Raw genomic sequence first — 16,480 nt, forward strand, 5'->3', positions numbered from 1 at the left:
AAATTGACCGGTAAGTAACTCCTTTGTTTAAAACAAAGACTAAACAGACATGACATGACATGACATTAGGTACTAAGAGTTTTACCCTTTACCAGGCTGACATTTCAAAAATGAGAATCGAATGTCAGTCTTACTCATCGAAAATAAAACAAATGTTTGAAGTGCCGTATGTGGGAAATATATATCCCTTAGCATTTCAAGCCGATGAGCAGACAAGAAAAGGGTGACAAATATTATCTGCGAGAGTGGGACAAAAGTTATATTATGTTTTCTGTTTTACTATTACGCAATGAATGTAGTAGAAAACAGTATATTGTTAACCAAGGGATGAAAGGCACTCATTTCTGCCGAGGTATTTTGGCGTCAATAGTCCGAGGCTGAAATGATGCCTTTTACCAGAGTTAAACACTACTTTTCATTTCGAATACGAGGAAAGTAAAATGAATGTGTTTTTTTTAAAACATGACTAAATATACATTTTTATAGTATTTCTTGAGGGTACTTTCAATTAAAAATTTAGGCAAAAGTATCGTTATTTATAGAATGGAGAGTCAAATATCAGACTGAAAATTGTATAACAAATCCATTTAAACTCAAATTTCAATTGCTTATCGTAAAAAAAATTAAAAAATCGTCTTTCGAACGTAAAATGCTCTAGTGCAGACACGTATCATTTTCTGCACACCTTTTAGAACAACAACGACCCTCTTTCAGAGCATGAGAAATGAAAAATTACTTATTTTCTCTGGAGAAGATAACACTGCCAATTTATTTAAAAACGTACGAGCAAGGTGGCATAGCAGAATAGGCTTTGTAATGTTTGTATTTTTTCTAAATAAAATAGGTACTTAGACGGCAAGGTTATTTGTTTAAATATCGATAAATATGATAACTTATTGTGTATGATCTGAGAGGTACCACAGAAAATTTATCGATAAACACTGGAAATGCCTGCGTACAGCACTATTCGTTTCGCTATGTTGGCACACGTTGCTTAACTCAATTTTGACGTTTGACTTGTGTCTTATTACATATGCGTGTGTCACTAGACTTATGCCAAATTGATTCCATTGGAGAAAAATGTAGTGGTTATATTCTCTTTGACTATAGGTGCAAAATTTTATTTCGTAGTTCGTAAGGTGGATGCAACTTAAAATAAGCGGGTAGCGGGTGCGCCCCTCCTTCAAAATTGCCACACGACCTGTGTGGTGACTGCAAGTTCTCTAATTTTCCATCTAGTTCAGGTGATCTGTGGTTTAAGGTGTTTCAAAATCAGCTCTAATCACAAAAAAATGACAATATAAACAAATATAGTAAAGGTGTTAGTACCTAGAACCTTTTGTCTGACAACCACATATGATTTATATGTTTACGTAGGTACTGGCGTCAAACGATTGTTTGCTGATTTGTAAAATAAAAGCTCTCTCCATCGTGTTGCACTGAGCGAGAAGTCGATCCCAAAACTGTCTACTTTATAAAAAGATCAAAGCTAAAAACTTTTCCTTCGTCATGCAAAGGGTAGATGTGAGAATATAAACCTCTTACGATGCAGATTTGAGAGATTTTATCGCGGTGCTATATATAGGTAGGTTTGATTCAAAGGTTCTTTGAACATCACCCGCATCTTTTGGTCGTTTTTGGTTTTTTCCTCTTGGTATATCATTATATTTTAAAATGTGGAATGTGACATACTAGATATCAAATTGTGTTAGTAAACAAGGTTTATTGTTTCTTAATTGGATTACCCTATATATAATGCCTATAATAATACTTGCAGTATTCTATTACAAAATGAAACTCAATATAAGAAAAAGTGAAAATGTAGCCGCCGTGCAGGTCTCGACGACTCAAATAAAAAGACTTCGATTTGAGATTAACAGATGTAATCTTCCAAAGATACTGGTTACAAGGGTTTCTTAACTAAACGGTTAAATGTAGAAGTGGTGGTTATGGTATGAAGGCTGATGAAAGAGTGATCTAGCAAAAATTGAACGTTAAAAAAGGTGGTTTAAATTTAAGTGCCTCTAATTGGCCGCGATACAAATGATGTGGAGCGCTCCTATTGGTGTTTTAGAAAAAGCTTCCGTATACTAGCCGAGCTCGACGGCTGCGGTTAGCTACTTTATGGATAATTTATATAATAATAAAGAGTTGCGTTCGCAACAAAAACAATACAATATATTGAAGTAACAGACATTGTTAATAAAACTATTATTACTTACTGCCTACCAGTAAAAACTAACAACATTAAATGAAATGAAATGAAAGCATTTATTTCAGATACAAATAATCCCATATTATGTTAGTAGTAACTTATATTATGTGTGTTCGTTAAAATAGTTAACTAAGTATATGTAGTCAAAAATTTCGTTCACATTTTGCCTCTCATTGGACTCCATTTCACGAATCTCCGTTTCAATTTTATTAGTAGGTATCCTTAAAATGTCACAGAAATTAATAACCCCAGTAAAAGCTATATCTATGTACAGTTTTATGCGTCGGCAACGAAGCAGTATAACAACGTATCCCAGTAGGAAACCTTTACTTAAGTAACTGTAATCACATTTACGAAGATTTTAGCTACTATATTTTACAAAAACACAAATAGGTTAATAGAATGTTACCGTGGTTATAAGGTTCACCTTTTGAAATCTCCGACAAAACCACTTCATACACGTGTATCTAAGAGAAAACTTAATGATTTAAAGCCCAAGCTTCGAGATGAACATCAAGAAAATTGTGTCGTTATTGTATTTTGAACTCGAAAGGAAACTCAAGTGAAAATTGGAACTGTCCTGTGTGAAAAGAGTTCAATAAGAAAATGTTAAATGAAATATATTTATAAAGGATACGCATTTAAAATGTTATTATTTGATGAGTCGGAAGTGTCGGAACTAATTTATAATAGTCCATGCCGTACATGAATCTAGTATAACTGGATCGGTCATGAGGGGCTGGGGAAATGACCGAACGGGATAGTCTTATGTATCTTTCAGTAGGAGTAGCAGAGAAAGCGCTGTTATTGTTTGTCCTTGTCACAGTCTCACATTTTTTTTATTCTCCACCGTAAATTTTGTATGGTTTATGGTGGGCTACAAATCTTCTCGACCAATCATATTGTCGCATTGCGTATGTTCCGTCCCTTACGGGCGCAGGCGTATAGCTGATCTATGCAATATTAGGTCTATGATGCCGTAGGTATTCGACGACTGCGATAACTAAACTTATCTCTAGTGAACTCATATGTGGCTTGTAAAGCGGAAGTTTTGAATGTCGTGTCGCCATGTGCATAGAAAATGCTGTCGCTGACCATTAAATTAAATAGTCATTTGTTTAACAAGAAAACAAACTTGTTGTTTTACTCCTCGTGTAATTATTGATACCCGAGCAAGCTAAAGATTCCAAAATTGAACCACAAGCGTTGCGAGTGGCACGAAAAGTGGAATCTGAGCGTTCTGAGGGTTTCAAGGTACGAGAGTTTGAATAAACTTTGATACTGAGTGCAACACAAAAAAAACCTAACACTAATTCAAGAAAAATACTAACTTATTAGATTATTTTAAACCGGGTCACTCACGTATTATTAAGTCGAATAGCTCGACATGTTTCGGTCCAATTTACGAGGACCGTCTTCACGGAGACACGCCACGTCTTCACTGGTCGAGTACACGCCGCGCCCTCGAGGAGTCTCACGGGAGTTTTATAGTTAAAATACTAACTGTAAAATATAACAAGTCAAATTCAAATTAACGTTATTAAATATTTATCTTCAAAACCATCACTTAAAAGGCAATTGGATCATGATAAAACAACTCAAAATTTGCATCAAATTACTTTGTCACTTGTGGAAAAAATGCAAATTTCTTATTAGTTATTGATGAATAAAAAGTCTTTAAAGAGCTGGAGTGCGAAAAATGAATTAGAGATTCACTAGATATGAAATAGTAAAGATATGTGACGTTTCACGGCAAAAGGTACCTTATGGCGGCTGGCGCTTACTTCGCATTGGAGTATATTAATTTGGCGTTAATAATAGCGTAAGCGCCAACCGCCATAAGGTACCTTTACCCGTGGGACGTCACATATCTTTACTATTTCATATCTAGTGAATCTCTAAATCACTTTCCGAATCGCGCCGTAATCCGTAAAAGGTGCTTTTGGTGTAGGCGATCAAGTCGTGCTAATAAATTCCCTGCCAGCGACCCACTAGGCGGGCGCGTAGATAGCGCTAGTTCGTAGGCGCTTTTTGCTACAAACGGGAACCGTGTTATTGGCTACGCTCGTAGCACGTAGCTCGCACTGTGTTATTCAAAAGATTTCATCTTCTAACATTCACACGCTCAGAAAATTACCAATATCACAATTCTCAAAATTACATTTCGCGTCTAGGAGAGACAACAGCTCCTACTGGGGGCTCAAATGCTCTGTGGCGTTATGCTAATTGAATTCAGTTTACGACAGGGTCGCCAAGGTAAACCAGCTGGGGTCGTCGGTTCATTATGTGTCTGCAAACATTTTAAATACGCCTTTTATGACGCCTTGCAATTATCAACGCTTAGGTACTGCAAGCTGCTAGATAAGGATTTTGTTTGAAAGGTTAATTTTTGATTAGCGGTAAGAATAAATTTAATGTTTATTGAATTAAGACTAGATTATATGCATTGTATATTTTGTTTGTGTGTTAGGTTTTGTTTTAATACTTATATGTATAAGTAGTATGTAGTATATGTGATTGTGTTTAATAGTCTCCATATTTAGCTCCTTGCACTACCTGTTGACTTCTGTATGAGTTATACATTTCCTGCTACCAAAAGGTTGTCTGGAAGAGATCGTTTTTCAGCGTTAAGACCGCCTGTTATTACCTAGTTCTATTTTTCTTTAAAATGTCTTTGTAGTTTTACATGTATGTAAAATGTATAATTTTGGTGCAATGAAGAATATTTACGCACTTAAGAGAGTTTGGGAGAGCTGAATAGATATAGTAGACCAAATAACCTTCGGAGTTTACCCAATGAACCTAACTTCATGACTACTAAGAATTATAATAAATATGGTAATAGGATTTGGTCCTTATACGTGTCAAAAGCTCTAAACAGCTTTCCCAGTGATGTAATTGAAAATATAAATAAGAAACCTAGTAGTATTAAGGCTAGTTATTGTAAAAAGGCACTGATAGACAATTAGACATAAATGTACAATGACTCAGTAGCATGTAAAAATATTTAATTGTAATTCAATAATGTGAACAGGGGTTGCATCCCCATATCCCTTAGCCCATATAATCTTAAAATTTTAAGATTAGTGCTAAGTAATTTTGTAATTTTGTTCTTTATAAATAAATATAGTTGAAAAAAAAAAAAATTAAAGACTAGCTATTCATTCTTGAGAAAGTTTTAGTTTTTCGAATATTTATTGTTAAACTGCGTACATATTTTTGTCAGCGCCTTTATTCATGTTTTGTCTCCATCTACTTCAACGTCTTTAAGTGCCCTGTATATAGTAACAATTTACGATCGGCCATCCTTTTGAGTGTTAGAATGAGGTAATAATCACAATACATCATTATCACCTATCTTCTAGGTATATTGTTTCCTTCAATCAATGTATTTCAATTATCATCAGAGCATACTTGATAATTTGGATATTGACTTTGCAGACTGCGTCAAAATTGGTCCCAAGAGCGTTGAATTTCAACATCGTTGGCTGTTACAAATTACATCTGATACCGAGCACTGCGGAGGCGACTGATCAGGCTACGATAAAATATCTATTTAAATATTACAAGTAGGAATTAATCGTTGGTTTTTAATAGGCAATTGTAAAAAGGAGACTGAGATGACGAATGACAGACGACGATTGTTACGAATAGGTATGCGACATATTAACATTTTAAGACCTCGTCAGATGATATTACTTCATTTTGTATTAACTACTCGATTAAAAAAAACATAAATATGTATGTCAAGGATACATATTAAAAAGTCTCTAGAACAATGGATAACTAATAATTGAAACATTATGTTCATGTTTTAACGTTCAACTCAATTGATAAATGTTTTTATCTATTTATACTCGGATCCTGCCTTTTCGCCGAAAATTGTATTGCCGAATTTCACTTGCCAACCAACTTTTCGTATAAGTTTCATTTGGCCGAATAACTTTTACTAAATAATTATTTCGCAACCATTTCATTTCCCAACCTCATACCTAGTTGGGAAATGAAAATGACGTACTAGGTTGGGTTAGGTTAGGTTGGATTATGTACCCCCCGCGGGTTGCTCACCTTGTCGTGGTGGAGGGGCTTAGTAACCGTGGCTTGGTCACCCACGGTGAAGCGAAGAGGCAACCAGGGCCGGCCTGTTTGGGTTGCGGGCTGGCCCGAGGACGACGCTCCAAGTGGGCTGGTTTAGCCCGCTTGTGATGCGCCGAAGGTGGACCGTCGAGGAAGAGGAGTGTCGGTATTGCGGTAAGCCGTTCTCCCTATCCTCGACGGCCGAGGTGGGATCGCAGGGGAAGAGGAGTGATGGTGTTTCGATGCGCCACTCTCCCTATCCCCTGCGAACTTGGCGGGGCCGTTCCGCTGTAGCGGCGTTGGTGCGGCTGCAGAGGAAGAGGAGTGTCGGTGTTACGATGTGCCGTTCTCCCTGTCCTCTGCAGCCGAGTTGTGGTTTTGCGGCAGAACCATAGACCTGATCTGTCGCCGGGCGCCGGGGAAATTCCTGGCGCCCGTGGCTTCCTTGTGGCGGGCTCGGGGGGGGTCCGCTACGATACAGAATGGAAGCCGAGGAGGAAGGCGCGTCTTACTATCTGGCGCGCCTAGCGTGAATGGCCTTCGGGCATTTGGGAAATGATTAGTTGGGTTATAAATTTTTGGGAAAGATAGTTTGGGATATGAAAATTTGGCAAAAAAAATCGGTAATGCATCAGTAACCCATGCCGTGCCGTGGAAACTAAATAGCTACGTAAAAGATGACTCACGCTAGACCGGGCCGGGGCCGGGACGGAGCTTCCGACGCTTCGTTTTCTATGGAAAGCACCACGTGATCACCGATCAGCCGTCATAGAAAATGACATGTCGGACGCCTCGGCCCGGGCCCGGCCCGGTCTAGCGTGAGTCATCCTTTAGGCTGTAACATTTCTGGTTGTTCAGAATGCATACAGTTATGAAACGCTAGAATAAATCTCGGATGCTGATTAAATTTTCAATGCAGACTAACAACATAGAATGTGTAGAATTTCTGCTACCCGAACAAAGTTTGCTTCATTAATCCAAATGAAAACAGTTTAATTAAGGTAATATAATGGGAAGTGGTTTCGAGAAGTAGGCATGATATAAACGGCAGACCGGCAACAAAATGCTGAAATACCTTATCGATTGCGTAGTTCCACATATTTCGGTCAGACCAAAATTCGATGCACGCCCGTGACCTTACTGTATTAATTTTTTTTCGAAGCTGCGTTCCGTATATTTAAATCTCGTGAATGGATTTTGGCATTAATTTATAGCGACCTCTGCACAACCTTGCACTAAATTAAATGTACAAATAAGTAGGTCCCTACCGAAAGGTAGGAGACTGCGCCAAAATATTAGTGACATGGTTTACTGTTTAGTGTTATCCTCATCTACGAATTCAAAAATCTGTAGTTCTAATGTGTCTGCGCAAAAGTTATAAGAAAATCTCTGAAACAGTAATATTTAATATACTTGATCATCACTTGTGCGTAAAAAAAATCTTCAAATGCTTTAGAAGGAATTCATACATTGTTGTTCGGCAGTGTAAAGGGGCCCACTGATTATCAGTCCGCCGGACGATATCAGCCTGTCAGTTGTTCGGAACTGTCAATTTTTTGTTCTAACTAACAGGCTGATATCGTCCAGCGGACTGATAATCAGTGGGCCCCTTAAGTTTAGTTAATTCCATGCACGAACCTGAACTGATCTCTGGAATTAAGCGTTTCCTGCTTAATGGACAGTATGACGGGCCCGAGGTCCTCATCATTGGTGAAGTAGTTCCAATGCTCAGAGCCGTAGAAGTACTTCTCGTAGGTCTCCTGCTCCACAGATGTGAGTTCGAAGGCCCCTGAGCGCTCCCATTGCTCTTCGATGACGGTCTTCTTCTTCGGCGTGCTGCCGCCATTGTCGCTGCTGTCTTCGGCTGCCTCGTCCAGTGAACCCGATCTTCGGTGGCGGTCTGTGGAGTTAAGATAATATCAAATCCTTGAACAGAATACGACTAAGCGGCGGTATTGGTAATCGTTACCCTTAATGTATGAAAAACTACAGTTATCTATGAGATCACAACTGCCTTGTGGTAACCAGCGGGCGCAGCATGGTTCCATTTTTATCGCCTGTTACTATGCCCGTCACTTTCGCACTTACTACTTGTTAGAACGTGACAGGTATGGTGACAAGCGATAAAAATGCGACCGTGCTACCGCCACAGTTTGTCAGACACGGACGGTATAACCAGCCCTATATAGCAATTTCACAGGTGAGGGCTCTGGCGGCATCTTAACAATTTGTTGCTCCATACGGGTCAAAATCTGATGACTACCATTAGGGTTAACGGGACTCCTGCCTTTAGTGCCCGACCAGACGTCATATCTTAAACATACATGTAGATTAGTGTTAACAGAAATAAAAATAGTGCTCGATACAGGTGCTTTCTCTTTATTTAATTAGGTACCTACGTCTATACAAGATAATCATACCTACCTATTCTTAACACCATTGTACACGTGTACACTTATGTTTATGTATAACATTAATTTCACATGACATGCTAACATAAAAATGTACAAGTATACCTACAAAATAAATGTCTTTTAGATATGTATTTTTGCTTTCCCATCAAAAGCTATTTGCTACGTAAATATTATTATGGAATTACAAGAAAATGTACCCGAAAATAAACGTAATATCTTTGCGATTCATAATTTGATAAGACAAGACATTCCGTGTGTTGGTATTGCGGTATAAGTCATTTTTAAATCAGCTATAAGCATGACAAAATAATCTCATTATATCTACCCTCTGGATATTCGGGAAATGTAGGATGACAATGCGGAATTGGAGAGTGTGTGCGTGTCTTTAAGCTTACTGTCATACAAATAATTAAGGTAAATCCTGGGATTTATTACATCTCGTATTCTTGACGTGTGGTGACAAGGAACCTATGTGTGAGTAAGATATGTGCGTGTTTGTGGTCTGTGAATGTCTTTATCGGCTGGCTTACAACCTGTCACATGTCTCTCTCCTCATATATTGTAAATATGCAATATGCGTCGGTTGAAATATCACAATTTATTACGTAGACATCTTTTGTTTACGGCAAGTGGAATATTATTTTTCACATTACCAATTCGAAACAGGACTTTTTCTTCCCTGCTAGGAGGGATCAAAGTGGCACTTTTCTTCCCTGCTAGGTAGGATCAAAGTAACACTTTTCTGCTTTAGGACACTATAATTAAATTTTTTTTAGCTTAAATAATCGTTTTAAACATTATAATTACCTCATAGGTGATGTATAAAGCAATATGTGTCACATGGTAGCAAAATTATTTCCATCTTAGGCGTAACACACTTGAATCCCTCACTACGCTCAGGATTCTACTTTAGAACCCCTCGCTACTCTCGGTATTCTGTTACAATTGAATCCTTCGCTTCGTTTAGGATTCAATTGTACGCCCTCGCACATAAACTTATGCATCATTTATCGATTGAAAAAGTCGACACAGTTACATCCCTAGCAAATTATCAAACTTATGACACCGTACGTAAATGAGAAATAACAAGCATATATGCATCTCTTTTCGGCACATTATCTAATTCGTAAGGAAGTAAAGGACGGGTATACAATTTTGCGAAGCATTTTTGCCCGGCTTCTATGCTTTAGTTATTATTCTGAGTGTCGGACGAATGTTTGAAATGTCACATGTAGGTATTTAAGAATTTTTCGCTTAGAATTTAGTTTTTTCTTCGCAAGTGTGATGAGAAACTTTGTGTGTGTAACTCCGGGGGTAAGAATATTGCAAACTGGAGTAACCGAAAGTTCACTACATAAATAATTAACCTTGATGAGTTGGGTAAACCAAACAACGAAAAACTATTCACTTAATATATTAGCTACGAATTTCCAACTTCAGACTGAGCACAAAAATAACTTGAAGTCTCAAACTGAGACTTTAATCCACTTCTTTTTAACAGACAGTGAATATTTTTAGCACTTGCAAGAATTGCTTGCGATTGTGGAAAATCTGTATTTTGCAGTAAATATCCGTAGGATTAAAATAAATTAGGTAATAAATTAGTTTTCATGCAACAACTTAAAATAAACTATAAAATATAAATTGCTTTTCATACATTGATAACAATATAAATTACATTAAGAATATTATGTTTACTTTATGTGTAAAATCCTCAGGTAAAATCTATAAATGTTATGACACTTATGACAAACTGTCTGACCGAGTTATTTAAAATGTCACTACGAATTTTTACCGTCAGTTTTTGTTTAAAAAAGTTTGGAAAAGTTAACAAATGACCACATGGAAAAATGGCAAGCGGCAGCTAGGGTTTTCGGGATTTTCAGGGACTATACATATTGTTGGTGTAGAACGAAGCCAGGTGCGTAAACAATAGGATGAAATTAACACACTAAAATAAAAATAGATATTTCAGTTGTGAAAACGGAATAACATTAAGATTTTAATGTTGCTTTGAGGTTAGGTTAGGTTAAGATTAAGTTATTCGAATAGGGAATATTACGCGAAACTCTGCGTAGGGGGCGCCAGGGCGCCACTACCACAATCTGAGGGTCTATCGTGAAACAAGAAAATTTCTTTATCTAACATCTCTGTCTAACAGCGATAAAGAGGCAGATAACGAATTTTCGGATTCGCATTTCCCAGTAGGTCCTCTGTAAGCAAACCGCCTTGATGCATCAATGTCATATTTTATTATCTCTGAAAACTTGTCAAAAACCTGTTAAAGGTACAGTATGTATAAGTTAATCTATGGTTTACTAAAGAAGCTAGTCCTGCACTCTGGGGGCAGAACATTGCAGTAATATCCCCTATTGCTGAATCATTTATATTTAACCACCTTAATAAAAGTTTTAATGTAAGAAAAATTTTAACGTTTCCGACAGAGCAGACCGAGAGAGCTTTACAGATAAAAGGATATTTTTTAATTGAGTCCCTAACGACGCGGCAAGGGCTAGTTTTCCATAATTAGAATGATCATTCTCGTTGAATATACCCCGTGAGTATTTTCTTCAATCAATGTAAGTTAATTGTGTATCAAAGAAATGGCGAGGAAGGTAAACAGAGTGATTGATGATCAGCTAAGGATACAAAAAAGAATCAGGAAAGTCTCGCGGGGCCATTGGGATATTTCGCAGTAATCAGTTTGAAAATCAAGCTTCTGACTAGAGAGAAGACGAATCTATATTAGTTGAGAGGTTTTTTTTAATGGATTAATAGTCGAATTGCACCCAGTATAGGTATTTTACAGTAAGTAAGCTCTGTCTTGATATCATAGATACTAAAATGACCGACTGATGATGAATGACTATTAGGGGAGACCGAGGTAGGTTAACACAAAGATAAGTGGACACAGCGTCCATATCTCGCAAACTAATATGACTAATATAACTAGAAGTATGTCTCCCAAGAAAGAAATGGTTCCGCGATAGTAATTGAAATAAAACTATGAAAACGGATTATATCGCGTACATTGAATTTATAACAGATCCTGACGTTTCGAACCCTTTACAGCGTTCGTGGTCAACGGGTGAATGAGGAAAAGCTACAATCAACCACACGCTACCACCCACCACGCTACTACCACCATCACCACCACCACGCTACCATCACCACCACCACGCTACCATCACCACCACCACCACCACCGCGCTGCCACGCTACCACGCTAGTAGTTATTTGGACTTATCAATGTTTTGCAAAGTCCATGTTTTATAGTCTTATACCTAGTGCAAAGAAGTGTCATCTGAAAAATATCATGTCAAACATCTGAAAAACACAAAGGTGAGGAATGTATGTTGAAACACCTTGTTGCAACTTCCCTTGTCAGTTTTTTTGTTTGAGTTTGGCAGAGGCTGTTCATACTAGACTGTTAAAATCATATTTTTCAATTTTATTTTAGTACTTTGGTTTCCAATTGAATGCTTGTTGTTTATAAACGTTGTATTTCATAATACTTCAGTCAATAACAACTAGTTTACTCAACAATAATATTAATTAATGTAGCATAAAAGACGAAATTGAAAACTAAAATTCTAAATTGAGCTGGCGGTTACCGGTGAGAATGTTTTACTGACACGAGTTTGCTATTTATTGTTAAAATTCACTAAAATATAGATGTGCGTCAAGTTACCTCAGTACCTGTTTCAAGTTACCTAGGTATTACGAGAGTTGAAACATGATAAATTATACCTAATTGATAATCTTCAACAAAAAAATTCAACTTTAAAACAGTTTTTCTACTCGTCGACTTTACTGGTTGAATTAACTTCGTGAACGAAACTATAATCGCATATTTTTCAATATAGGCTCAACTACAATGACTTCATTCATTATGAAACACTTAAGTGAACTACAATGATTTTGACCAATACCCACCATCAGATCCCTGATAACAATGAAATCAACTACGAAGGCTATGTTAACAAAAATGAAATGAATTTATACCTACCTAATAATTTCTAATTATCAATTTACATTCAGGATGATACAAATATCCTGAAAATCTGCTTTAGAGAATAGTTCGCAACTGACTAGGAACAAGTGGCAGACATTATTTTTATGCATAAAAATTAAATATAATATAAATATTTCTTACTCCAAACCTGAACCTAAACAAGAAACCAAAAGCCTGTTTAAAGCATGTAACGTAACACTTGATGGTTAACATAATTCTAACATATTTTTACACATAATTAACTAGAAATTTAAAGACTAAAGTACCCACATCGCGAACAGAATAAACAAGAACATAAAGTTCACCCAATAACCAAACCTTGTTTACCTTTTGAGAAGCAAATCTCTCTTCCCTCGTAAACTTCGTAAGCAAAACGAATTTTCGTTTCCCTTGTGTACATATAGGTATATGTACCTGCGAGTAATGCACATTATTTTGTTTATTTAGTACAAAGCGGGCAATATGCACCTAAAGGATTTAAAAGAGGTGGAAAGGGGGAAATATTTTGTCTCATGCATCAGTGATGCGAACGCGTCACAGACAGCAATTTCTTAGTCTCTTGCAGTATGATTATTCCTCGTCGAGATGAAAATTGAATATTCTATGCTACGGGATTGCTGTTTAGTAAAGCGTAGGATGTGTTTAATATGAAGTCCGTGAGCTATACGGCGTTAGTGCATTACATATATATATATATGTATATATATATACATATATATATATATATATGTATATGACAGTAAAGGTGCATTTTCATGATCATGACTTTGACGCGGTATGAAATAATATGAAAAGTTTTATTTTAAATACATGCGAGTTAATGTATTCACATTTAATACGGAAATAACAAGAAAAACTATATTTTACATAAACATGAGTACTATAAAGCTTATATGTATTAATCCATACTAATATTATAAATGCGAAAGTCTGTCTGTCTGTTACCTCTTCAAGCTTAAACGGCTGAACCGATTTAGTTGAAATTTTATCCCAGAAATCATCCTTTATGGGGGTGAAAAGGGGGGTGGAAGTTTGTATGGCAAATCGATAAAAAGCAGATTGGATAAAAAATAAGTTACCCAAATTACTAACTCCACGCAGACGAAGTCGCACGCAAAAGCTACTATTTTGTAATTTAATCATTAGTACCTATCATTACGTTCCTATTTTATTCATCTACTTTAATAAATATTACTTACAGTAAACCATTATGTACCTGAATACTGTTAGTAGGTAATCTACTTAAATTTAGCCAGCACTTTTACTTTTTAGTTGTAATATAAATATCACAGGGATACAATTCAAAACCTGTCATCGTTAATTTACCATCAAAAACAAAGGCCGACTTAGTTATGACGTGACACATAAAAATAACTATCACACTTTCGATCGACGCAACGCTCTTACAGACTTACTGGAATTAAAGATTCATGTGCCATTATGAGTATTAATAAAGAATGCTTCGATCAACATAAAGTGGTTTTACTCTCACGAGTAACAGTTTATTACGTAAGGATAAGTATATAAGAGAAAGGTCGGGATACTGACCATAATAAAATGATATCAATGTCGATATCATTCAATCGGTCCCCAAAATAGGCGAAAAGAAGAAAAATTGCAACGATCAGGCAAAAAGTCAATACCTTCTGTATGTGCTTACATACCTACACCAACATACAGAGGTTGGACCATTTTATTTAAAGTTCACTACACTTTTTTACTCAGAATTACATTCTCTTTCGATACTAAAGGCGAGATTTAACCAGTGTGCGGCATGTGCGGCACAAACATTTTTGTACTGAATATGCTTGTGCCAAAAGAAAGTGTCCCAAAATTTCCGTACATTTTTCGTTCCTCTCATTCCGTTACATCATACAAAGTGTACGAAAAAAGATAACGGAATGGTCATAAAAATCTTGGGCCACTTCAGTATCGGCAGCACTTGAGTATCGAAAGAGCTCGTGTTTCTAGTAGAAATAACAAAAAAAAAGCGAAGTGTACCTGTACAAATTTGAATAAAGGCTTCACATCATCCCTTATTACACCTACCCATATCTAACCAGCAAGGGTTACTATGGAGAGGTGTCTTTCTGTAAATAAGATTACGAAATACCTATGGCGCTTTCTATCGTAGGTACATGGTTCCATAGCAAGATCGTTCCCTACAACTAGCACTAAATATTCACAAAAAACGAACACCAACATTATGATCTTGAAGGAATTAGGTAATAATGGAGTACGCATCGCTACATCTTTCCTAACAAAAAAATCTGCCAGTTTTCGAGGGGGACGAGGTAGCACACATATAAAGAAACTAACTACAAATGCAAATTTTCCTCTCGTCACTTCGCACCCATACTAAAACAATACAACAACACTAAGTTAAATTAGCACACTGATGCAGTAAAAACTATATGCGGACACAATTTCACACTATCGGGGTAGGCGTAATCGAACCGATTAATAAAGTCTCCAAGTGTCTGGATATTATCGTATCGATATAATTTTCTCGACGTCATAAACAGCGTCACTTGGTACTCGTGGAATTATTTAACAAATATATCATATTATGATACAAGTGTGCTAAGTTGGTCACTACACACAAGGCGATATTGTGCGCGCGAGCTGTAAGCGAGCGCGCAATAAGAAAGGCGACGTGTGTAATGACCAATACACACGCGTTTCATACGACGTTTTTCAACACACTTGCGAGAAAAAAAAGAAACTTTCATATTAATTAAATTTTAATAGTTAAAACAGTTAGTATTGTGTGTTGCATCTGTCATACTGCCGGCCGCGCCTCGCCCCGGCTGCGGGCGGCGCGGCCGCGGGCCGCGCACCGCGCAGGCGTTCGGGCGCGCCGGTGCCCGCCAGTCCGACCAATTAAAGAAGGTTCCCTTTCCATGCATATTATTAGCAATCAGTTACCTTCTTAACTCAGTCGGATAATATAATGAAAAAGCGCGAGTAGAATAATACACTGAAAGAGCACGCGTGTTTAATATCTAGGATTATGAGCCAAAAATCGTGGAAAAAAAACGTCGTTTTGAGCAAGTGTGTTGAAAAATAATTTACTTGATTACGATATTAAATAAGCTATTACGGTGCTTACTATAAATAAAGCTACTGCTGCTACTACGAGTATATGCCATTTCTCATTTTTCAATATCAAGAGGAAAGGAAGAAAAAACTAAACTTCATACTAATATGCAATTTGAAAATCATGCGTTGTATTTTTTATAATTTAAATACTACCGAAAGTACCGAATGAAGCACTGTTTAGTTGAATACATTTACTTAATTAGTTATGCTATAATTTTATGTCAAAAGAATATTTAATTCCTCATCGATATTTTACCGTAAAGGATAACACTAACACTATTTTAGTCTAACGCACACTGCAATACGTAGTATAAATATTCAACCTTAAATGCTTTGAAATAAGCTTCATTATCGGACTACGGCAGACCCGGCTACAATACTTAATTCACGAAGGCTGATATTTACTTGTAATTTCATACAACATTTTAAGGACAGTAGAGCTTAATTATTAACATTAAATACGGTGACGTTTGAGATGTCAAACTCTTTCTATCAGTCAAAATCATTTAAGGCGGTTTCCTGAGCCAGAAGGCCAAAAATCTTCTTATATGTACCTGTTTTTCTAAGAGGCGTTGATTTTCGTAAACGTGGAAAAAATATATGTAGTTCTTGACTATATTATCTTTAATATCATAGCTTCCGATACACGAATTATGA

The 16,480-nt window shown here is 36.7% G+C and overlaps 1 protein-coding gene across 1 annotated transcript in view; it reads right to left on the minus strand.

Moving 5' to 3' along the window:
• Positions 1–16,480, minus strand: part of LOC134747987 (uncharacterized) — a 191,322-nt gene that overhangs the window by 32,986 nt on the left and 141,856 nt on the right. Inside the window, exon 8 of the mRNA XM_063682679.1 lies at positions 7,931–8,192. Within this exon, the coding sequence (XP_063538749.1) occupies positions 7,931–8,192 (262 nt within the window). The remainder of the gene's footprint in view (positions 1–7,930; positions 8,193–16,480) is intronic.

Source organism: Cydia strobilella, chromosome 15 (assembly GCF_947568885.1).
Source record: "Cydia strobilella chromosome 15, ilCydStro3.1, whole genome shotgun sequence".
Lineage (NCBI taxonomy): Eukaryota > Metazoa > Arthropoda > Insecta > Lepidoptera > Tortricidae > Cydia > Cydia strobilella.